This window comes from Brassica rapa, chromosome A04, assembly GCF_000309985.2.
Source record: "Brassica rapa cultivar Chiifu-401-42 chromosome A04, CAAS_Brap_v3.01, whole genome shotgun sequence".
In the NCBI taxonomy this organism is placed as follows: domain Eukaryota; kingdom Viridiplantae; phylum Streptophyta; class Magnoliopsida; order Brassicales; family Brassicaceae; genus Brassica; species Brassica rapa.
In genome coordinates, this window is record NC_024798.2 from 10298654 (window position 1) to 10324317 (window position 25664).

Consider the following 25664-nt stretch of genomic DNA (forward strand, 5'->3'; position numbering starts at 1 on the left):
TTTTATCATGAACCTTCCAAGTCAGTCCGAAGGTTTGATTGTCGTCTACTTCTCCCTAAGTGAGAACCACAAATTGACCAAAAATATCTGCCTCGATTGTTTGATTCAGACGAAACTTAAAAGTTTTTTTTCCACCGGAAATTTCACCAAGGCGATCTCTTTTCATCATTGTTTTGACTGCTGCCCCTCTATCGTTTCCTAATCTCTTTTTATATTTTCTGGGTCTGAGAATCCGACATCTGGAGATGGCAACACTTGCATCGAACATTGTCTGCATCGGAAAAGTAGCGATTTATAGAGCGAATTTCATGGCAAATTCAGCTGCTGTTTATCTTTCTGAACGTTAGGGATTTTGGAAATTGCAGGTAGAGAGGAGGAGGAGGTTGAAGATAGATTGCAGAAAGAAAGAGAAAGGAAGAGATCAAAGCATTTCTCCTTATAAAGTCATTGAAATTACTCCCCCACCTAAGTCTCTCGGCGTTCGTTGCCTTCCTCATGTCAGTCCCAAATCCCTTCATCTTCTTCTTCCTTTCACTTCATTTTCTCGAGAAAATTCCAGAAGAAAACTAAACACCCTTGATCAACATTCTTTGAATTTCTTCGTCAAATTGATGTGGTTTCATCTAGCTGATTTTGATGGGAAAAAAGGCTGTGATTTTTGCAGAATCTTCAGTGCGGTGAGAACGTGATGATCGAAGGTCAAACGTACACAATCTCCGCCGTGACTCATCGGTATCAGCTGCGCAAAGGTAAGTACGAGCCTAGTGAGAGGCGGCTTGATGTTCTCTCCGCCGCTAGATATGTCTTAAACCTTTATTTCGACAATCTGCTCCAAAATTCTTGAACCCCTCCTCCCTTTTCTTAGAATTTGTTTTCCTAAATACATTAATGTAATAAAGAGCATGTACGATGTTGATGATGATGGATTGTTGTCATAATCATGGTAATGATAGAATGTATTGTTCATGCAGTATTCACTATCTTAGGAGTTATGAGTTATTTGATGCAATTCACTAGATCTTAATTAGGAGTTACAAGAATCCTCAAGAGCTTTCTCGAAGAGACAATGAATCAATCTCGCGCCTCTTGAATCTAACTCACTACTCAAGTCTAATCCTTTTGTTTCTTATATAGATCCAGAGTAAAATGGTACATTTGAAAACCAAGTGTTTGATTAATGCTCCACCAGCTAGACCAACCCGGTTTAGCTCAACGTCAGATGATGTTTGTCACACCTCGATCAACACAAACCATGAGAAAGTTGGTCAACCTTAGAGATTAATGTATACTGGCAGTAGTTTAGGTCCGTGCACGATTCAATCCGGTAATCCGAACAAGTCCAAAACATTTTATTTCTGCTCTGCCAGTGGTGTAAACAACTAATAAATTAATTAAATTAATAGCATACAATTGAAACGTTCGCCAAAATTTGTCATTGAAAATTTTGAAAGGTCGATTGACGAGTTCATCATAAACTATACAATTAGGAATGTATGTAGCCAAGAATTTATGCCAAATCCATATATGTTAAGTTTTTAAGAGAAAAAGACTAGGATAGCACCAAACCAAGTTTTTGTTCCCAAAGTAGCACTCAAAGCTCAAAGTCACAAAAATAGGTTTCATTAAAGAGGTAAATATACACTTATACCCCTTGGGTTAATTAATCCAAACCTTAGGGTTTAGAGTTAAGGGGGTGGGGTTTTGGAATTAGGGTTTAAAATTTTATAAAAAATAAATACTAAAATAAAAAATAAAAATTTATAAAACAGTTTCAAAAATTATTTTTAAACTATAGAAAGAAAATTTAAAAAAAATAAAAAAAAAATTCAAAAACTTTTTTTTTAAAAAAAATTATAAAAATTTCGAATCTGAAAACATATAATCTGAAACTATAAAAAAAAAATTTATATTTTTTATTTATTTATTTTATTTATTTATTTTTTTTTATTTTTTTATTTATTTTTGTTTGTTTATTTAATTTAAACCAAGGATATTAGGGACATTTTACCCTTTAATGAATGTCATTTTTGTGACTTTCTCCTTCTAGTGCTCTTTTTGAGACATAAACTTCAAAAGGTGCTATTATTGACAATTGCCCAGTTTTTAATCCTTGTAAATTGTAACTATGGTTTAATTATATTATCACCAGTGGTATAAAATAGATGTTTAAGCTCACATCACCAGACCATTAGCTTGCAAGAAAATGATATAATACGTGTGGTACAGTTGACCAACGTGGCATAATATAACTAAAGCAACTGGCTGTCACTAAACAATTAGATAACGAACGAGTCGCTCTGCAGGATTCCGTCTGTCAGGTAGAGTTTACATCACCAACCTGTCATATCACAAAATACAGGACCCACACTCGTGTGTGTGCCTCGAGACGTGTTCGAACGATCGAATATTAAAACGTTGAAGTTGCACTGCGTGCGTCCTCTATTTTCGAATCTGCTTCTTCTTCAATCCCCTTCTCTCTCTCTCTCTTTGAAAGATGACGACTGTTGAGAATATGAGCTCAGTTCCGGCGTCGGAAGACTCGGAGTTCGGGTTCAAGAGGCCGGAGATGTACAGCACCAACATCGCTAACTCCATAACTTCGTACGGTCGCCATGTTTTCGTTCTCTACAAGACTCCTGAAGCTTGGATCTCACACGTCGAGGAGGAAGGTTTGCCTCAGAGGTTCGCTACGTTGCTCAAGGATCGCAAATCGGATCTCCTTGTTCAGGTAATACAAACATTAGCTATTTTGTTAATATCCAACGTCTTAATCTGACTTTTTGGCGTGTTGTAGACTAAGCTGAATGTATGCGAAGGTGGTGGATCTGATGGAGATGTGTTGATTTTTCCTGATATGGTTAGATACAAGTGAGTTCCCTCTTCTAGTTTTTTTTATTCTAAGCGTAAATCTGTTTTGGGAAAGACAGTTGACTAGAACATTGACTGATTCTGAAAGAGTGGAGATTGCTAATTTTGGAATTACTACATTCGATTATAGATTTTCTATGCATCCATGTTCGGATACCGTTTGAGTTTGGATCTAGTTTTCAGATTCAGCCTCCTAGACTTCATTCGGGTTTTATATAGATTGTTAATAATATTTCGAGTCCGCGTAGATTTTATAACTATGTGTAAGATTCATTTTGAATTCGAACTCATTAAAGATTGGGCTAATAATACTTTAGGTTCAAGTATTTTTAGATATCATATAAAATTTGAGATACTCAATAAAGTTCCACATACTTGCAATTCTGTACTAATTCCGATTTAAATATATTTTTGGTTTTTTTTTTTTGAAAGTTTGGATAATACCCACTACCCCGTATAGAGCTACATTTAGATATTTTTATAGATTGGACTGGGTGACGATTCAAATTTTTCAGTTCGGATTCGGTTCGATGTAAGGTTTAATTACAAATGCCGCGACCTACTTCATGTACAGCTTAGTTACTAAACCTGAGTCTCTAATCGTGATGCTAATTATGTGTGTTGATTTTATGATCTACAAGGGGGATTAAGGATACTGAAGTGGAAAGTTTCTTTGAAGATGTGCTTGTGAATGGGAATCCATGGAGATCTGGGAGAGAGGAAAAGATATCTGGAACATTTGTGTTCGTGTGTACTCACGCTAGTCGAGACAAGAGATGTGGTGTTTGTGGACCGGTCATCTTAGAGAGGTTCGTGCAGGAGATTGGCTCTCGTGGACTATCAGACCAAATCTCTCTCAAGCGATGCTCTCACGTTGGACAGCACAAGTATGCTGGTAATATAATCATCTTCAGTCCTGATTCTGCTGGAAAGATCTCTGGCAATTGGTAAGTAAATGTGTGGATCAAACGAAAAGAAACTGAAAAATGTTAAAAGTAGTTTTATGATGCATCACGTGGTTTACTTCAAATGCAGGTATGGGTATGTAACTCCTGATGATGTTCCTGAATTGCTTGACCAGCATATTGCAAAAGGAGAAATCATTCAAAGGATTTGGAGGTTTGGGTCTTAAACTCTTGCTTTGTAGTTTGTGCACGTCTCTTTCACGATTGTTTTTGTTGTTATTATGGTGTTGTAGGTTTAATTTTCATTCAGTTATTCAGACTACACTAAACTTAAGTAACTTGTTCTGTTTCAGGGGACAAATGGGCTTAGCTGAAGGTGTAGCTGAGAAAGAGCATGAACAGAGAGTGGTGCCGAACGGTAACCCTGTAGTTGAGAATTTCACAGGAGGGTGTTGCCAAGGAGCAAACGGCAGTGTTTCGTGTTGCCAAAACGAAAACCCAAAGCCAGAGCCAGTCAAGAAAGAAGGAAAGTGCGCCATATGGTTCCAGCCTCTTGACAAAGAAGAGATGTATCTTGGAGCAGCCGTGGTTGGAGCCGTTGCAACTTTAGCCATGATTGGTTACACCTTTTTCAAGAGGTCAGGATAAAGAACAACCTAACCTTACGCTTCTTACTTGGCTATTTGATTCAAACAGAAGTTTTGTTTATGTTTTTTTTTTATCTGTCATTTCATACCATTTAAGAAACATACAAACCTTTTTGGTTTCTGGGAGTTTTTTTTTTAATTCTCTTCTTTTATGTAGTTTTCATTATCTTCCACTTTGTGGTTGTTCTTTGTATTTTGTGGTTTGGTGAAAATTTTCTTGATGGGCCATATTGTATCTGAATGATATCTTTTTTTTTTATATGGGGCAACTTCTTGGGACTTAATAAAACTTTGATTTGGTTTAATGGTCTGGTTCGTTTTTGTTTGATTTGGTTCACAATGGAACCCGGTTATTGTCGATCGATCTATACTATTATTTGCGAAGTAAATTTTTGGAATCGAGCTCTCACGTTAAAAGTTAGAGCGGTTAATATCTATAATACCCTTAATGAATTTTCTAAATAATTAATTATATAATCAAAAACGAATTTTAATTAATAATATTAACTTTTTGGAAAATAAGATAATTCTTATATATTGTGTTGCTATCTTAAAACATATTTTTCAATTATAAAATTTAAAAATAAACTATAAAACAATTATAATAAATTCAATGGTTAAAGTCAATGTTATCTTTAATAAATTTTAATTAATCTATACTATTATTTTCGAAGTAATTTTTAGCAACGAAGCTCTCACATTGAAAGTTAGACTGGTTAATGTCGTTGTTACCCTTAGTAAAATTTTATATATAATAATTTAATCTATACTATTATTTGCTAAGTAATTTTTAGCAACGAAGCTCTCACATTGAAAATTAGACTGGTTAATGTCGTTGTTACCCTTAATAAAATTTTATATATAATAATTTAATTTAAAACGAATTTTATATTAATATATTAAGTTTCTAAAAAGATAATTCTCATATATTTTGTTATTATCTTGAAAAATATTTTATATTTCTAAAAAACAAGATAATACTTATATATTGTGTTGTTATCTTTAAATAATGTTTATTATAAAAATTGTAAATATTCGGAATCAAACTCTCATATTAAAAGTTAAAGCAGTTAATATCATTTATACCCTTAATGAATCAATTATATAAATTAGTCAAAAATAAAAATGAATTTTAAATTTATCTGATTAAATAAATGATTACAATTAATAATAATCAGAATTATCTAAAATATAAATAATTAAAAATGAATTTCTGTAAAACATAAGATAATTCTTGAATATATTATGTTTTTATCTGAAAATAATATTCACTTTTGGAATTGAGCTCTCACGTTAAAAATTAGAGCGGTTAATATCGTTTATACCCTTAATAAATCAATTATATAAATTAGTCGAAAAATAAAAATGAAAATAAATGATTAAAATTAATAATATCAGAATTATCTAAAATATAAATAATTAAAACTAATTTCTATAAAACATAAGATAATTCTTAAATATATTATTTTTTACTATAAAATATAAATTTTAATGCATGATTTATTTATTTTAAACATAATTAATAATATATTATGTTGGTTTTGATTTGATAGTTATAAACTAATAAATATCTATAAAAATATTATGCCCGCATGTACGGGCAGAATATCTAGTTATACTATTATTTGCGAAGTAAATTTTTGGAATCGAGCTCTCACGTTAAAAGTTAGAGCGGTTAATATCTATAATACCCTTAATGAATTATATATATAATTAATTATATAACCAAAAACGAATTTTTATTAATAATATTAACTTTTTAAAAAATAAGATAAGTCTTATATATTGTGTTGTTATCTTAAAACATATTTTTCAATTATAAAATTTAAAAATAAACTATAAAACAATTATAATAAATTCAATGGTTAAAGTCAATGTTATCTTTAATAAATTTTAATTAAACATATATATATTTAATTAGATTTTTGTCATATATATATATATATATATATGTTTGATTTAATTTTTTTGAAAACATAAATAATAAGTTATTATGATGGTTTTTGAATTAATAAAAAATAAACTAATAAATATTTGTTAAACGATTAAGCCCGCATATGCGGACAAGACACCTAGTTGTACCGTATAATTCTCTTTTTTGGTCGGCGATTATACCGTATAATTCATGATGAAAATTCTGCAACTCTTATGGATATAAATTCAGAAAAGGACAAAACGTTTAATACTAAAGCTAAAACGAAATTAGGGGAAAAAACCAAGAACATTGATATTCAGAAAAGGCAATAAAATATAAAAATTATAAAGAAGTATAAGACAAAATGTCTTCCTCTCCCCCAACTCCTCCAGCATAACGCCTCCGATGAGAGTGATGAAACTTCAATGGTCTCCCATAAATCCTCCATTCAAGATGCCTACTGACCCTCCACATTCCCCCTCCGGCTCGATGATATCTAGCTCCATGTATTTGCTTCTTCTCAGACTATTTATACACCATTACCCATCACTCTTTCCTCGTATCGTAAAATCCATACCTTTATCATGGCAAAAAAGACTGCAATCCTCACCGACGAAGCTTCTTCTCCTCTCCTCTTCCGACATGTTTCACCAGGATCAGGAGATTCCACCTTGTAATTTAGGCTTATTCATTTCTGGGAAGCTCGCAAGAATGTCAAAGGAGGACCATGCATGTTTCTTGAGATTGAGATGCTTATGATCGATGAAGAGGTATGTTTTCCTGTCTCATTATTCATGTCGGTGCCAACTTCTGAAATACACGAACAGAAAAGTATATTAGCGTATCTTGGAAAAAAAATACTTGATTTATTGGTTTGAGAGGATTAGTCGTGAGTGCTGTGATAGAGATTGGATTAATATAAAACATCTCTTCGACTAATACGAGAATTGAAAAGTTTGTTTTATTGCCTTATATATATCTATTATATTAGCGTCTCTTGGAAAAAAAAATGTATTGGTTTGAGAGAATTACTCGAGAGTGCTGTGATAGAGATTAGATTAATATAAAACATGTCTTTGAATAATACAAGAACTGAAAAGTTTGTTTTGTTGCCTTATATCTATCTATTTTAACACTTATAACTTGATATATTGCAGATATTTTTTACATTCATTACAAGCAACAGACTGAAGTAAGACATTCTACTTTTATGATATTCAACTGACTCAATATTGTCTCTCTGCTCTGTAGGGTACTTTGGCTCAGGGGTTCATCGGTCAGAATCTCCGCAACCAATATGAAAAAGAGCTCGAGCGTGGGAGCATCTACACACTGACAAAATTCTATGCATCCAACAGCAAGGTGATGTACCATGTTGCTGATCAAAAGCTGGTAATTTGCATCTCACACGTCTCTGCCCTGTCGAAGGTTGAAGAAAACATTGAAGGCATTTTGACAGAGCGCTTCAGATCCATTCATTTTCAGATTTTGAAGCCAACTGCGATCTCAGAAGGGATATTCACGGTAAGGTTTAGATGAGTTCTTATCAATTTTAAACTTTTAAAAAAATCCCGGAATTATAAACCATCTGTTTGTTTTATAAATACTCTGCTGGAAAGAAAATAATAATCTTCAAAACCTAGGTACCTTAAAAAATTTCATTCTCGCCAAACACCAGTGTAGCTTCTTCGTACATTGTTTCTAACCGTTTGAGTAACTATGTGTGTGACTGTGTGTTGTAGATGTTGTTGGCCACCTTAAGCTGGTCGATGGTCAGCCTCTCCATCAGCGTCCGGTTTTGTGCACCAAGGATGACTCAACTTCTCGGAGAGTTATGGTTCATTTGCAGCTTAAAAAGTAACCAGTTGTAGTTCAACCAATGCATATATATCGTTTGCTAATTTATGATCCCTTCACCTTAAGTTTCTCATTTAAACATCCACTCTTTTTTAAAGTGCAGTGGTCCAGTAATGAACATCTACCTATGGGACGAGGCTGCGGAAAATTTCTGCCTTAAGTTTGACGCATGTGCAGCCACTCCAACGGTTCTATTGATCACAACGGTCAATCCTAAAAGACTAGGTGGTAATCTCTCACACTCCATATAAGACCTCCAACTCACTCACATCTCAGTAACATAAACCTAACACTAACTACTTCTGTATTGACAGGAAAATTGCGCCTAAGTTCAATGTCGTATTCCAGAGTGTTTTTGGACGAAGAGGTTGACTCCCCCAAGGAGTACTTGACCTGGTTAGTATTTTAGTTTCCTATAATTTAACAGCCTTGATCATCGCCTGATTTAAAATTCTTATTCAAGGTTGACCACGAACCTATCTGCAACTTCTTCGGTCAACCCTGTTGAGGTGGTTAAAGCTGAGACGCTCACAATAAGTGAGATTGCTGCCTTCATCAAGCGTCAGCCTGCTAAGGTAATCCCATTTGGTTATGAAAATCAAACACTTTTTTGAATTTAGTTGCTGACAACCCTTGGCACATGATTTCAAATTGCCTACTTTGACTGCATTGCCAGAATTGATGATGTCAAACTTAGCACTGAGTGGTATTACATTGCTTGCAAGGATTGTCAGCCAAAGTAGGTCTGCGCATTCGGGTCATCGGGTCGGGTTCTGATCGGATCCTTTTGGGGCCGGGTCTTTCGGGTCTAAGAGTTTAGGATCGTGCCGGGTCCGGGTCGGTTCGGATCGTGCCGGGTCCGGGTCGGGCCGGGTCTTAGATAGTTAGATCCATTCGGGTAACTAGAATTTATCGGTTCGAATTTAGTTCAGTTTCGGTTTCGGGTCGGGTTCGGTTTGGATTCGATTTAAAAAGACCTAAAAATACAAAAAAATATCTGAAAATATTTATATATCCGAAAATATTCGAAATTTTATTCAAAATTTGTGTTTTTATTATATTAAAATGTGTATATATATTAAACAATGCGAGATACAACAACAATCCGTTGTCTCCTAGTGGTTGACCCCCATGTTCTCTAGACAAATAACACGTCTTCGATTCTCCCTTGATGCACTTTATTTAATTTACATTATTAATTCGGATACCCATCGAGTTTCGGGTTTGGGTCGGGTCGGGTCGGGTCCAAGACCCGCGGATCCTCTGCAACAAGACCCGACATGGTAATTTGATCGGGTCGGTTTTTACCCGAACCGTGTTTTTTCGGGTCGGGTCTTCGGTCCGGGTAAAATGCCCAGGCCTAAGCCAAAGTTAAACCGTGGGTCTACAACACTGATTTGTCCAAAATGGTGCAATGAAAATGCTACTACAGTAGCCAAGTAAGATTCTCCCTTCAAACATATATGCATTCTACAAAGTATATACTAATCACTTGCCCTTTAAACAACTACCGGGTGGCGATGTCTGTCTATGATAATGAGGAGCAATTCACTTTCATCATTCTCAGAGATGCTGGGAAAGAGTTCACTGGCAGAAAAGCAATAGAGTTGATTGACACTTATGTTGAGGTTAGTGTTATTCTACTACGTCTTTGCATTATAATAGCTACCAAGTTGATAAAGGGATGCTGTTATAATAGGAAAACGGTGGTGATGGGACTGAGCTTGAGGTTCCACTGCCACAATGTTTTATTGATACAAAAGGACAAACAAAGAAATTCAGGATCAAGGTGGCCCACTACAATTTCACATCTACCAGACTATCCTTGACCGCTACCAGAATTGTCTCATCTGCAGTTTTACTACCAAAGAATCCCCCACTCAACACGCCACCTATTCCTTTATCCACAACCCAAAACAGCCGTGCAGCAACTGAAGTGGAAATCTCAGACGTGGCTGAGAGCAGTGGGGGTGGATCTCCCTATGCAAACGATCGTCCAACTTCAGCCACTGACGACCAGAAGAAACCAAAGCGTATCAAGCGTTGTGGTTAGATCACCTACACTAAAGCCACTCCATCAATGGCTGGTATAGACTATCCAGTCAGCATGCTTCTCTAATAACAGTCTTTTTTATTTTTCCTTAGTTATTTACTTTTCTTTTTGCTAAGACAGTTTATTATTGGAAAAACATCATGGTTTTGGTTTTCTTTTTAAAGTTGTTGGTTATGCAATTTATAATATTTTATGTCCAGTTATTAATTATTCTACTTAGAACAAGAAAACAAAATACAATGCATGCAGTCGAATTATTTGACCGTTTTTAAACCCTCTAAGAAAGTTACTCTTAAAGAGTCACATTAGACTTCTAGCTTTGGTTTTTGCTACCACATATTTGCCATCAATTTGATGCGCCCTGTGAAAATCATAAAATCAAATCCACTTGATTTCTCCAAATTTAACTGGCTCCAGACTAATATTCTTCTAGCTGGTCAACAACTTAAGAAAGGAAATTGTCATATTTCATACCAAAAAAGCCGACTGCTTTCATTGAGAGTTAAATAAAATATATGCTATCTTTAATACAAATAACAAAATGTATGAAATATATTAAGTGAAATTAGGATCAACAACTCTAAGTTTCACACCACATATCCATCGTCTCTCATTCCGAACTTTGAAAAACGAACCAAGTAGGAGAGAATCAAACTGAAACTACTAAAAATTAACTTACATTATCTACAACTAAAAACTAGCAAACAAAAATAAATTTACTTTATTTAAAGGGAAATAGGGATGTATAGCCACAAAAAAAACAATAATTAAGTAACTAACCAAAAAATAAAGTACCTCCATTATTTTTACAATATATACTATATTGCCCCTGTTCTCCGGTTAATGAAAGAGAAAAATATATTTTCCTTCTTCTTCGATTATCAACTACCATCACTTATCTTTTGTCACCATTACAATACGATCATCTCCAATTATATAGCCATCACAACCATCTCCAAATCCATATAATCTATGCAAGATATGTCGTCTCCGCTTTTGAAATCTACAGTCAAGTGTTTTCTCCGTAACCCCCACTTCACCACACATCCGACATGATCACCGCCACGAAATCCATCATACTATTCTATTTGCTATTTCATACCATTCAGTTTGTTCCATACCATTGATATTTGGGTTAGGGTTTATATTTTCTTTTAGGGTTTAATGATTAGTGTTTTAGGTTTAGTTTATGAGAGGTTTGGGTTGACGTTGGGATAAGCATTACTTTTTTCCATGTAATCATAGACATTTTGAAATTTGAACAATATGAACTATGCTATTTTGTTTGTTACTATTCTATTTTGATACTACTTCATATTATGTACTATGTGCATATTTTGATATTTGAGTTAGGGTTTATATTTCCTTTTAGGTTTTAGTGATTAGTATTTTGAGTTTAGTTTATGGAAAGTTTGAGTTAACATTGGGATAATCATTACTTCTTTCATTGCAATCATATACATTTCAAAATTTGAACAATATGTACTAGACTATTTGATATGTTCCATTCTATTTATAATGTCTCCTTCTTCAACCACATTAATTATGTCAGTGATTACCACGAGCACCACCACAACCACAGTAATCTTTATTATGAAAGATCATCTTTTCATGTATCCACGACCGCTTCATTCTCTACAACCACTACCACCATAGTTTTCACACCGTCGTTGTAACCATCACCACCACATCTTCCGTCCATTGCCATTGCGGTAACCACCACCATCTATCATCCATTGTTGAGCATCGTTGATTTTCTTATCAACTATAGTCTTGATTTTTTAGGTCCACATATTTTTTACCATCAACGTTATCACTTATTTTTTCTTTCACCTGCAACTTGTTATTAAAAAGGATAAAACCGGATGAAACTTGGAAAAAATTGTCAGTGACTTAATAATGTCAAAATCATAGCTATATTCTTCATTTTGCCTCTAAAATTGGCTATTTGGCAAATTAACCCTTTAAACATGTTATTCCCGCGTAACACGGACACCGACTCTAGTAATAATAATGCAAGATATATTCTCATGAGCATTCACTAATAGAGGCTTTGTGTCCTCATAATTCGCTTCTTGTTAGTTTGGTATTCATTAACGTAGAAGATTGATGAGATGTCGAGTCATGACTCATGATCCACCTCAAGCTAAAGAAAGAGACAATACAAGCTATGTAATATCAAGTATAACAGCTTTTGCGGTGAAGAACCCATTAGGAAAGTAAAAATCTGTGAAAAGTTACAAAAGTATCTGCAGAAAAGTTACAAAAGTATCTGCAGAATGGTATGAATGGAAAACAATGAAATCGAATTCAACATCGCCGTGTTGAATATCAAACTATCATAATCTATAAGTAATTTTGTTGAAGCTTTAATAAAATGTATTTAGGGGACTGTATTGGGCCAAATACATAAAGCCCAATAAACTTAAGCTTATGGCCCAGAAAAGCACAATCTTTCTACATTGTGAAACAAACCTAACGCTGAGAGAAAGAGTTTCTGTGGAGGAAGAAGACGGCTAAAGCCATGAAAGAGGAAGCTACGAGCAGAAACGGGAAGAGGAAGAGACAGCGAAACCCTAAAACTCCTAAAGAAGAGCCTAACGAGACACCCAAGAACCAAAACAACGACAAAAAGCGTCAAAGAGATACCAAAACCCATAAAAGCAACCAACATGGAGGATCTTCAGCTTTGTCGAAACGACCTAAACCTTCCAACTTTCTCGACACGGTTCTCTCTCTTCTCTCTTTCTCTCTCTCTGTGTAGCTTAGATTTGATTGCTGTCTTGTAGCTGAAGTTACAGAGGTATTGAATTGTTTTACGAAAAATCTGCAGCTTCGTGAGAAACTATCAGGAGGGAACTTCAGGAGGCTCAACGAGAAGCTCTACACTTGCTCGTAAGTTTACAAATTTCATTTCTTTCCGACAACTTTCCTTCAGTTTCAATAATCTTGTTTGTTTTTTTTATTTATCAGTGGAAAAGAAGCTTTAGACTACTTCAATGAAGATCCAACCTTGTTTGATATGGTAAACTCCCAAAAAATAATAAGAATGTTATATTAATCAACAACAAGTAATTGATTATGTTTTGTTTTTTCAGTATCATACAGGTTATCAGCAACAGATGACAAATTGGCCTGAGCTTCCTGTCAACTCCATTATAAGTTGGTTATCGTCTCGAAGCTCTTCTTTAGTTGTGGCTGATTTTGGTTGTGGTGAGATGGTTATCTTATCCTGTGTTTTTTCTACTGTCTGAAGTTGCTTTTACTTTGTTATAAATCTGTTTACTTTTTGTTGTCAGGTGATGCAAGAATTGCAAAGAGTGTGAAAAACAAAGTTTTCTCCTTTGATCTTGTCTCAAAGGACCCATCTGTTATTGCCTGTGATATGTCAAATGTACGTTCAAAAATCTATACTACTGCAATTCTCTATACTTCCATGATGTTTCTTTCTTTTTTTCACTCTGGTTATTTGTGGTTTCTTTCTTTGGTAGACTCCGCTTGAGTCTTCATCAGTAGATGTTGCTGTTTTCTGCCTTTCATTGATGGGAACAAACTATTCTAGTTACATCAAAGAGGCACATCGAGTTCTTCGTCCAAGGTTTTGCTTTCTTTTCTTTTTTTCACTTGCAAGAGCTTTCTTCATAGTTTTTTTATTTGTCATGCTTCTGAATAAGACATTCCTTGGGTGTGTTCAACAGTGGTTGGCTTCTTATAGCGGAAGTCAAAAGCAGGTTTGATCCAAACAATGGAGGAGCAGACCCAAAGGACTTTGTGAAAGCAGTTTCTGACCTTGGTTTTAGCTCGTCTTTAAAGGTAAATTTTATTTATTTATTTTTACACTCTTCTTTTCTTAACTTTCACTATAAGAAAAGAAACCCATTTGGTTGTTTGTGCAGGACTTCTCGAATAAGATGTTCATCTTATTGCATTTCAAGAAAAAGGTTAGTAAATAAAAGTTTCATTTAGGATCGGTTAGTCTCTGAGATTGGATCTCCACTTTAGTTATGTAACATTTTCTTTAATTGTGTGATTTATATAGGAGCAGTTGAATTCAAATAAGAAGAAAATCGAGTGGCCGGAGTTGAAAGCATGCTTATATAAACGTCGATGATGGGTTTTCATATAATGCAAGATCACCCCAGAGTATGTTTCAGTCACTTCCTGCTGGGTTTATCTGATGGAAGATCAAACTAAGAGTATGTTTCTTCAATGTTGTATTATTTAGGCATTACTGATTATCTACAAAGGCTTAGACTTTCATCGTTCTTTGCAAAATTTTGTACGAGAGAATCAAATCACATTGGTCTTTGAGTTAAAATGTAAGAATTTTGTTAGACAAAGCTGTTTTCCCTTTTTCTTTTGTAAATTAATTATTGTTTTTTAAAATTAATTATTGTTAGATATCTAGGGTTAATGTTTTTAAAATTAATTATTGTTTTTTATAAAACATAAAGTTTCACAGAATTGTAGTTGTTATAAAGATTTTATATTCCTTTCTTAATTTAATACTTTTTTTTGTCGACTCTTAATTTAATACTTTTATAAGTAATTTAATAAATAAAATATATAACATTATATGTTAAATAATTACAAAAACATTACACATAGAAAATTGTACATATATTTAGTTGTAGATATACATATATCCAATCTATTAAAACAAGAGTACATTTTGTACTTAACCCTGAATTTTACTCAATATTTATCATTCCATACCACTCCTTTTAATTAAAGATTATCTAATTAAATATAACACATACACAAATAATATTTATTATATTGCCATGCAAATCCAAAACGTGATTCTCTAACATATATTTCGCTTTAATTAACATATAAATCAAAAACATATTTATTATCTTGCCATATATTTCGCTATTATTAAAACTATATTGCCACGTAAATCTAAAACACGATTAATACTTTATTCTCATCTAAATAAACTACATTGCCATTATTATTTTCCAAATATATAGATCACGTAAATCCTATGTGTGATTACTCCTAAATATCATTCCAATTTTTTTTAATTTAAAAAATCTTCAGGTACAAAGACATAATCCATTTTTATAATTTACAATAACTAAACTGAAAAAATATTATAATTTTGTATGTGAGTAACATAAATTCGACATAAACGAAAAAAATTTCGAATAAAATTTTGTATTACCAGCTGTTTATTACGAACTAAAAAACATATAATACACATATTAATGTATAAATTCAATATGGCTCCTTTTTAATATTTAATAAATATTGAACATATATTTTTGTCAAAAAATAAGTTGTCCATTTATAATATAGATATAATTATTAATTTTAACATTTAAAATAGAGAAATTTCCAATAATAGCCCGTTTTAGCTTTTCTATAATTGCCTGTTTTAGTTTTTACTAATTTTAACATGTAAAATAGAAAAATTTCCTATATTAATTTATATTTATATATTAAAAACCACTGAAGAGTCTTTTTTACCTCCTTTAAACAATATTCTCTCAAATGTCTTTTAATCTTTTTCTTCTTTGAAGACATTTTGGTGATAAAAACTTAAAAAAATGATATTGAAAAAATTACCTTTTTAAATATTAGGGTTTGAGCACAATATAAAATTAGTAGAAACAAAAAAAAATTATTATACTTGAATGTATTAGTAATCATTTATTTGTGATACTAACACATTCAATACAATAATAATCAAACAATAATCTAATATTGTTTGACCACACTTAATAAAATCCAGTAATTACCAATAGTTTATAAAGTAACAATGATTTTACAAGTTAAATAAATAGCCGTGTCGTCGCGCATGTCAAACTCTAGACATGTATTTATTTAAAAAATCAAATAGATCAGATATGAACTTTACATATATATATATATATATATATAAAGTTGATGACATTACCAGAAAATGGACTTTGAGACACCAAAACTGATTGATGAAGACAACTTATATCTTAAAAGTATGTTTATACTACCTCTTTTTCAATATATACCTTGAATGGTTTCCCCTTTCATATTTCCTTTCTTTAGATGATTTTTACGTAAACGGATTCAATATTCTCAACTTACTAAAATCTTCTTCATACCTTATTATTTGCATTTTTTCTAAACAAACATATATTTACTTTTAAATTGAATATACCATTTTGAATGAGACCACAACATTCTATGTAAAACATAAATTAATTTTATATTTATGTATTTTGAAAATTAAAACAAGAGTCAAAATTCTAATCCTTGTTCTAAAAGCTAAACCAGAAATAAAAATCAAACTTTAAAAAATGAGACTATAACTCTTTACTTCTCAATTTTAATCTTTTAAAACTCCAAACTTGAATTGTGGAAAACATATGTTTTCTATATAAAATAAGTTAACATTTCATTATAACTCTTTACTTTTTTTTGAAAATATATGTTTTCTATATAAAATGACAAGGAAAATAGCATTTCACCATAATGCTTTTTGTATTAAATGATGTGCCACACATAAAATTACTTATAAAATCTAAGTATTTTTATTTTAAAATTTAAATTATAATACATATGAAACAAAAAGATATAAAATGTGAAACTACAGAATAATATATATAATATAAGTTAAATACAATCAGAGGTGAGAAAATTATCTCCATCCCCCTTATCAAATTAAAATCTTTCAGGGGGAGAGGGATTGATTCAGAGTCTTTTTTTTTTTGTTTGTAATATATTTGATCGAAAACGATCGATTTTCTGTTCCGGTAGCGGAATTTTGTTTCGCGTTGGCAATTTTATTGTGTTCTTTAGTCGAATCCGAGCTGTTCTTCAAGTTTAAGATTTCTCGGTTTTTGGTTGAAGTTAATAAACTTCGATCATTGTTTTATCGATTTAAGTCTTTATCCTTCTTTCTATACCACTCTAAGACTCTTTTGTTTTCCTGAAATAGTCTCATCCCGTTGAGTTTTAGATATGTTTTATTTGTCCTATGGTTATGCTTAGCTATTTCAATTTCAAGGAATAAATCTTTACGATTAAAACTTCGTAAAGCCTCCTGTTTGAATTGAATCAGCTAAGGTTTTGGATTCAGCTTTGTTGATTATGGGACAGACTTAGATGAATCAGAGTTTTCTGATGAAAACGTTCCGGTAAAGGTCTGTTACCAATCTGTCAAAGCTTACTTGGGTATTAAATCCAGCGGACGAAGAAGGCTCCTTTCATCCTTGACGGCTACATGAAAGAAGGATTTTACAAGTGGGTTTGACGATTTCGCAACGGCGGAGCCCCATCTCAGACGGAGGCACGTGTCCGCGCGTAGGTGATACAAGATCGAGGATTCATGCAAGCGCGTGGGACAACACGTGTAGCCTAAAGACAGTTCAGATCAATATATTGGGTTTAGTTTTAACTTAAATTCTGGGCTTGTAATTTGACAGGGCATGGACTTTATAAACTTGCTTGTAATATTGCCCATTGGGCATATTTTCAATGAAAAGAAAAGTTGACAAAGACAAAATTAGAGGTAATTTATTATAGATATATACATTATTGTCCAAAAAGTCAATTAATATAGAATCATACTTTTGACATTTAACTTAAATATACATGGCATCCCTGTTGTAAAACTTGCTAGAGTGAACGGTTCGGCAGCCGGAAACTCGTTCCACGGTAAATAGCCGTGACGATTTGGAAACTCTATTTTATTAGTTTTTAATATCCAAATATGTTTTTTTTGTAGATATACCATTAGATACGGTATAAAAAACATGAAAAATCAGTTTAAACAAAACTAAAAACTAGAAAAAGCCACATATGTGAAATTGGGTTGCAGACAGAAAACCTTCTCCCAGAACTCGAACTTGGATTTTTAGACCCAAATAGAATTGTACGAACCAATAGGACAGCTTGTACTTATGGTTATTATCTACATATTTAGTTTATATACTTATTATTAGCTAAAAGATAAATAAAAAAAATTTCCGAGTAATCCTTGATTTATTTCCAATTTTATGATAACTCGCTAGACACGTACTGAGTTTCTAAAGAAGGCATGGCATTATATATATATACTAGGGGTATTCCGGCGCTACGCGCCGGGTTTCGACGTTGTTTTCTCTTTTGAATTCAATTAGTTTCATTTTTCATCTGTTAGTTGTTATCCGGTCGAGTTAGAATTAGTAGTTCTTGCCAATTAAGAATTGAGGGTCGTGACTAATAATGGATTTTATGAGTACATGTTAGTGAAAATGCAAAAACAAAAATTAACTTATGGGGGAAATGTATTTTTTTGGTTTACGTATGTATAAAGAATTTTATTTATTTTTTGAATTTTATGGGTTTATCCTAAACGGAAAGTTGATGGTAGGAAGTACATGACGGAGTAATAATTAATTTCAAAAGTAAAGCAAACAATAAATTAAAGATTTTTAAATATTCATGATAGAAAAAATGTAAAATCAGCTTTTTCTTTAAAAATCAAAGTAAGCAATGACATTTTTTTTAATCTATGAACAATGTAATCGACAAATTTCTCAACTCTTATGAAGTAGTAACAATTCTTGGATAGATGATTTATGTTTTGGAGGTCGCAACTTCTTGGGAGTTTGAGTCTAGCCATATTCTTTAGATATACGTCCTCCAGCTGAATAGGAAGACACTGAGTGTTTTTTTTTTAATTTTTCTCCAGCAACGATCGGATGTAGGTAATGTGCGTTTCCAGTCTAGGGTATCTAGGAACTTTTTTTTCTTCTTGATTTTTCATGTGCACAAAAGTAATAAACCACAAAGATAATTTGCATTTGCAGAATTGCGTAGGTGATTGAGTGCCTCATCTGATCTTTAATACCAAAACGACAAAAAATGCTATTGTTCTCCGAACGAAAAAGTAAGGAAACTCAGTTACTATTGTTTGGTTCAATTTAATGACGATAGACTTACAATTATTTTAGAGTGGCCAGTAGTTAGTCAACTGTTTTTTGGCATTATTAATCTTTCTATTCATTTGACAACCATATCTACCGGCTTAAATGTAAGAATGTTACAAAGAGACCATAAAACTTACTGGCCCAAATATTTAAGGATATTCTTCTTCTATTGAGGAAAATGTAATATGATATAGGAATAGAAAATGTAATATGATATAGGATTAGTGATGTGCAAGTGCAATGAGTATGCCAGAAAGTATGTTAAGAAAAACATGATATTAGCTTTTTATAAATAGCCTTTCGTTAAGTGTGAGTAGCTCGATCGGTATATGTTCTCAAAATTTGATCATCTTCTGGTAATGAAAATCATGTCTCAACCTTTCCGTCACTCTTCAAAGTTGAAAACTATGTCTTTATTAACTGATCTTGATTCAAATTACATGAAAGAAAAACAGAGTAGACACAATAGTGGACCTTACTGGATCTAAACCAAATTTGGAACATTGGAGCACATAAGTGGGTATAGTAACAGCCTTCCCTTAGCTCCACTTATTCTTGTAGCATCCTTCCTCTCCAATTATGCAAGCTGCGTTGTTTACGCTCTCTTTTATACTATGGGTATGAATGGTGACCAAGGAACGGTGAGGAATAATGCATTCCCTAACGTTTCTAAAAAAAATCACCATTCACAAGGAATAAAAATTCCCTCTTATTCCTTTTCATTCCCTTTTTTGTAGAGAATTTAAGAACAAAATTATTCTTTGTTAAATTTGATAAGGAACAACCATTCCTTTTCATTCCTGATATTTTGTTCCCGTACATTCCCTTTTTATTCGTTCCTCTTGATTCCCGAATGGTCACCAGTCAGACCCTATGTGTTTTCCTTTTCTATCTCTAAAAGTGAAAGCATCATTATTCATTAAAATATATATATGTTTGCATATCTTAAAGTAAAAGTATCATTACCATATTCTTCTGCCACTTTTTCTATCATTTGTTAGAGCTATTATTGCTCGTACAGAACAATCAGTCTCTCATCTCGTTCTTAATTTCTGATTTGTACTCATAAATTTCTGATTTGTCTTTTCGTAGCTTGACTTCCCAGTTCTTAACACATCCCTATAATTTATCGCTATGTCCGGTTTGTTTCCCGAGTTGGTCACCCTTCGTTTTCCAATTATGTTTTAATTTTTCGCTGGTTTCCTCAATGTATTGTCAGTTTCTATTATCTTGGGTTTAATGATTATTAATGAAAACAAAAACTGGCAGAGTTAATGTTTAAAATTTTTGGTGAGTTACGTTGATGAAATGTTAAAAACAATATCGCTAATTGACACTCTTAACTTCTATTTTATGAATTTTTCTTATATGTTATTGAAAATTATGCAATTATAATTACCCAAACCTTGCAAGTATAAACCACCCTCTCAAACAGACAGTAATAATCTTACGATAGTTTAACTTTTATCTATACATTATTATTAACGAATTTTAAATGAATAAGTTAAAAATAAAAGCAATAAATATGAAACGTAAGAGATAACATGAAAAACTCTTTCAAGTGAGCTTCAGAGGGGCATGTATACGTCTCAGGTTAAGCTTTGGACATATTTATGTTTTTTATATCCATGTTTTATGCATTAATAAAACATAATGTAACATTTTCTTTGTAAATACTAATAAGATTAATGTATTAGATTGTCAAGAAAATAATATAATAACACTTCCAAAGATTTGAAAAAATATTTCTTAAGAAAATACATACATCTGTTTGGTAGGACTTGGGGAGTGTACCAAAGGTAGCAACTCAGTGTTGTGACTAACTTTATAACTGAATGTTAAAGCTAGGAATGTGACTTCAGATTCCTTAGGTTCACCTGCCAAAAAAAAAAACAATCTGTGACTTTGAGATATGAAAGAAAAATGGAACTCCGGTGAGGATGATGTCTGGTTCAACATTATATCAATCTCTTCTATGGGCTCATACAGTTTTGATTGATTTTTGGAGGCCATGTTCTGCAGAACTCAACCAATAACGATCATTGGAGGCAGATAAATGAAACTATATATCAGCAGGGAAAGTTATAAGTACCTTTCCAGTCAAGAGTTTACTGGGAAATTCAACAGAGTTTTCAAGCAGTAAGACTTTCTTTCTTTAGTAGCTTCTTCGGTTCCATAGAATAAGAATGTCTCTCATTCACGGCATCCTAGAAAAAAAGTTTATAAATCCTTTTATAATGAGTTTGTCACTACAACTAAGCATCTGAGACATACTTGAATTCTGACATGTTGATCATTGAGTGCTGCTTTAAGCACACGAATTGCAGTAGGGCTGTTCAAACCAACATAATTATACATTAGAAACTTAAGGAAAGAAAATATGTAAGAACCTGAAAGTTAAAGTACGGTAATTGTTTATATGGCTACCAAATCAATGTAAAACACATTATCAAGGGACTCAAGGAAAAGAACACAAATCAAAAATATTGACAATCTACTTCTTGGAACGCAGGGAACCTTCCGCAAATTTGGGTTTAACGATTGTAGAAGCTTATCACATAGATACATACCTTTTCATCAAGAAGCATCATGTCCGCGACCATGAGCTCACCCTCTTTTCACATCAAGCGCCTCAAGAAACGTAGAAGACATGTAACAGCCGTCTGGTTACATGCCTGTTTCTTAAATTCATCAATAGAAATCTTTTGTTTTATAGCATATATGTATTTAAAGCCCACTGAAAACATAAACTTGCCAATAGTTTTTTTTAAGAAGTGGACAGGTGGCACAAAATGCCCTATGCATAGAGATGATGTGGCAGCAGGAGGTGAGAGAAAACTCCCCTTTATATATATAGATACATACCTTTTCATCAAGAAGCATCATGTCCGCGACCATGAGCTCACCCTCTTTTCACATCAAGCGCCTCAAGAAACGTAGAAGACATGTAACAGCCGTCTGGTTACATGCCTGTTTCTTAAATTCATCAATAGAAATCTTTTGTTTTATAGCATATATGTATTTAAAGCCCACTGAAAACATAAACTTGCCAATAGTTTTTTTTAAGAAGTGGACAGGTGGCACAAAATGCCCTATGCATAGAGATGATGTGGCAGCAGGAGGTGAGAGAAAACTCCCCTTTATATATATAGATATATATATATATATATATATATATATATATATATATCCTAATTCAGAAGGGTATTTTTGACTTTTAACTTGAATATACGTGGCATTGCGATTATATAAGTTAGACCGTATTGAATGCAATAATTAATTTTAATGGAGAGATTTGACCAAAAGTTTCTTAATTAATGAATCAAGTTGGCATTATTAACTGAATTCGAAACTATATATATTGATCTTTACCTTTACAAGAACCATAGTTATCAATATAGTTCTTTAAGTTCCCATAGTTATAAATTCTTATCCAGTCGTAGTATTTGATATCTTTCTTTCTCTGGTTCCAAACTAAAAGCAAAATCTCGATTTCATACCTATATTGTTTTTTTCATAAAAAAAAATACTTCATAATCATCGTCTGAGTTGGTGTTGAAATGGATTACTCGTTTAATATCTTCAACAAAAATTTCACCAGAAACGAAACTGAAAGTTCTCTTACTAATGATAATTTAGCTTATCTGCAAAAAGATCATATTGATTGTTTCAATGATAATTTAGGTCAATCTTCTGTGAATTGTTGGTCTAATACATCGATTATGACAAGTAATTCTGTTTCTAATCCCCAAAGCCTGATGTCGGTGATGCCAAACCAAAATTACAACCATTTTGGTCGAAGTTTTGTCTGTACTCAAAATCTCCCGACTTTTAACTCTCCCATAGCAGAAATACCACCAAGATACCCATTTATAGATATCGATCTCTCGGCTTCGACGAAAGGCAACTTTAACACAGGGGCTTGGGATCAGAGTGAAGATATGTAAGTACTTATATTTTATTCTTTTTGTTGATCTTTATTTTTCAATTTTATAATAAAACTAAAAAAATTGACTCCATTTTCTAAAATTTTACAAATATATCATTTTTTCTATGATTTTTTGTTGTTGTTGTTGAAAATGTCATATTATACTTATGTCCTGAACATGTAAAATATATAGAAATTTGAGAAAATTAGTGGAGCTTTATGGGACAAAAAACTGGAAAAAGATCGCAAATATGCTTGGAACACGAATAGGAAAACAATGTAGAGAGAGGTGGCACAACCATCTTCGTCATGGCATCAAGGTGATTTCTTTTTTTATATAGATATTCCAATGCTTCTTTTAAAGAAAATAAAATCTAGTCACAAATCACAACTTACATATGTGTAGATATATATCCATATTGAATATGAATACACATACAACAATATAATAAATTATTATATATTGTTAATGCAATCAGTTTCGTATATGTATTGTTAATGTGATTTCAGAAAAGTGCTTGGACTGAAGAAGAAGATCGAATATTGGTTGAAGCCCACAAAGTTTTTGGCAACCAATGGGCCAAGATTGCCTTAAAACTCTGTGGAAGAACTGAAAATGCTATTAAGAATCGCTGGAATGGTACAAAACGTCGAATGCACCAGAAGAGAATGAAGCGAAGTGATAAAAATGCAAACCCACCCCAAAATGTCATCCTTGCAAGATATATAAGACATGTCACAAACAAGAATGAATCTCCTAACACCAAAGAAACAGATTGCACCAAGGATGATAAGCATGAAAATGCTTTTGATGGAGAGATGGATTTGAGTCTGGATGTTACAACACAGACCACAGAACCATTGGCTAGCATGTCCACAACATCAAGCTATGTTCCCGAGCCAGCTACAACATTTTCATGGGATGATTACTTTACATATATTTGTGAATCTATGGATGACATTCATATGCTCATGCAAGGATTGGACTAATTAGCAATGAAGATAATTTCTATGTATGAAGATAATTTCTATTTTCATAATATTTCTTGTACAATCTAAAGTGATATCTTCTATGTATATATCGTCTCTTTTTCCATCTGTTTTTATATATCTATTTATGTTTTGTTATGTTATGTTTTTTTTTTAGAGATCAACAAGTTTTCCAGCATATATTTTCAATAATCAAACATTTGGTTCTTATAGTAATCCCATATATAATAATTGAGAACATTTTTAAGTTGTAAATTTTGATTCAATGCTTAGGTGTCATCACCGCAACTTTTCCCACAGTCCTTATTAAAAAGACACAACTTAATAGAATTATTACAAGAATACCATTGTGGACCATTCATTTATAAAGTTTTAGTGAAACATAATAACTGTTTCCATCGACAGAATTAATTTTGGATTGAAACTGGTTTATTAATAAAAGAACCACTGTATGTTCTATTAATTATAACAAGCACACATTGTTTTATATATATAGTTCTATATTATAACTGTTGTTAACGCATACATATATATGTTTGTATTTATCAAATCACTATCAAATATATAAAATCATTTGTTATATTTGATCCGAGATTATAGTAATTAATCAAACTACTAGGTCAGTAGTAGATATGTAATCAATTTATAATAATAATTACACATAGAATTTTTGGGATAAATAATTTCCTATTTATCAAAAACTTGAAAAGTCAAATCATCTGAAACATAACGTGTTATATATTATGTACAATATTTATTCAAGAATTTTTTTAGGTGTCTACATGTACGTTTTTATATATAAGTATATATATATATGTGCATATTGCAGAAAGCCTAACCATTGTCCCACATAACATAGTACATACTATATATAATATTTAAGGAAAAAATGATGTATGTATATATGTATGTTTTGTTATATGTTAGACACAACCATATGTATATTTGTCTAAATGTACATTTGTTATATATCAATGTTATTGTCGATGCATGAGCAATGTAACTTTTCTTATTCTGTATTCAAAACTATTATTTCTTCTATCTTGGCTCAAACATAAATATGTTTAGCTACTAACTATAGCATATATTATTGTTAATTAGGAATATATATAATAACCTATAAATAGTGAAAAATGACTTCCTGGCCAAACAAAATATAACACATAAACTTTATGGTGCATTTCATACTACCTATTGTGAATGAGACTAAACATAATATATTAAAAGGTATACATGTTTTTCGTCACTTTTATTATTTAAAATAAACATGCTAACAATATTTGTATTGATCATATATTCACTTTTACATTAGCTCCTCATATTTTTTTTTTCATAATTCACAATCCTTTCTTGAACGCTATATAATAATTTTATGTCGTAGTAGATTTACATATGTTCTCTTTTATAGGGAAAACATTTTCTATGTCTACAAAATGTTTGATTGTTCGAAGTCCTTTTAATTCAATTTTAAATTTAAGATAGGCACAGAAATGCATGTCTTAGATGTACCCAAATAGTTATTTACAAAACTTAATTTTTATATTGTAACCATTAAATCTGTGATTTGTTTTAAAATTATGTAATAAAAATATTTATGTAAT

At 32.2% G+C, this 25664-nt stretch overlaps 5 protein-coding genes and 1 long non-coding RNA gene across 9 annotated transcripts; 5 read left to right on the forward strand and 1 right to left on the reverse strand.

The window, feature by feature from the left end:
- The first annotated feature begins 53 nt into the window (after positions 1-53).
- On the forward strand, positions 54-973 carry LOC103863997. The gene is made up of 3 exons (XM_009141763.2): positions 54-284; positions 366-497; positions 665-973. The coding sequence occupies exons 1-3, from the start codon at positions 246-248 to the stop codon at positions 842-844; spliced, it is 351 nt and encodes a 116-aa protein (XP_009140011.1). The 5' UTR covers positions 54-245; the 3' UTR covers positions 845-973.
- A 993-nt stretch (positions 974-1966) lies between these two features.
- On the forward strand, positions 1967-4725 carry LOC103863999 (altered inheritance of mitochondria protein 32). The gene is made up of 5 exons (XM_009141765.3): positions 1967-2728; positions 2795-2868; positions 3510-3815; positions 3904-3987; positions 4127-4725. Exons 1-5 carry the CDS (start codon positions 2495-2497, stop codon positions 4419-4421), a joined length of 993 nt encoding a protein of 330 aa, XP_009140013.1. The 5' UTR covers positions 1967-2494; the 3' UTR covers positions 4422-4725.
- A 1096-nt stretch (positions 4726-5821) lies between these two features.
- Positions 5822-11076, forward strand: LOC103864001. Of its 4 annotated transcripts, XM_033289828.1 has the most exons (5): positions 5822-7859; positions 8078-8192; positions 8296-8417; positions 8507-8588; positions 8656-11076. In XM_033289828.1, the coding sequence occupies exons 2-5, from the start codon at positions 8170-8172 to the stop codon at positions 8804-8806; spliced, it is 378 nt and encodes a 125-aa protein (XP_033145719.1). In that variant the 5' UTR covers positions 5822-7859; positions 8078-8169; the 3' UTR covers positions 8807-11076. The 4 variants fall into 4 exon arrangements, with proteins under 4 accessions (XP_033145719.1, XP_033145718.1, XP_033145717.1 ...); XM_033289827.1 differs by having other exon boundaries at positions 5822-8192; XM_033289826.1 differs by having other exon boundaries at positions 5823-7105; positions 7587-7859; positions 8296-11076.
- Positions 11077-12714: 1638 nt separating this feature from the next.
- LOC103864003 (ribosomal RNA-processing protein 8) lies at positions 12715-14585 on the forward strand. Its single transcript, XM_009141769.3, has 9 exons — positions 12715-12973; positions 13079-13140; positions 13219-13270; positions 13344-13458; positions 13545-13639; positions 13737-13843; positions 13944-14058; positions 14142-14186; positions 14285-14585. Exons 1-9 carry the CDS (start codon positions 12770-12772, stop codon positions 14354-14356), a joined length of 867 nt encoding a protein of 288 aa, XP_009140017.1. The 5' UTR covers positions 12715-12769; the 3' UTR covers positions 14357-14585.
- Positions 14586-16238: 1653 nt separating this feature from the next.
- Positions 16239-22269, reverse strand: LOC117133493. Its single transcript, XR_004457342.1, has 2 exons — positions 22011-22269; positions 16239-21715 (listed from the first exon to the last, which is right to left on the reverse strand). It is a non-coding gene; the product is annotated as an uncharacterized LOC117133493 (long non-coding RNA).
- A 284-nt stretch (positions 22270-22553) lies between these two features.
- On the forward strand, positions 22554-24169 carry LOC103864005 (transcription factor MYB115). The gene is made up of 3 exons (XM_009141771.3): positions 22554-23088; positions 23267-23393; positions 23584-24169. Exons 1-3 carry the CDS (start codon positions 22706-22708, stop codon positions 24061-24063), a joined length of 990 nt encoding a protein of 329 aa, XP_009140019.2. The 5' UTR covers positions 22554-22705; the 3' UTR covers positions 24064-24169.
- Positions 24170-25664: the final 1495 nt, after the last annotated feature.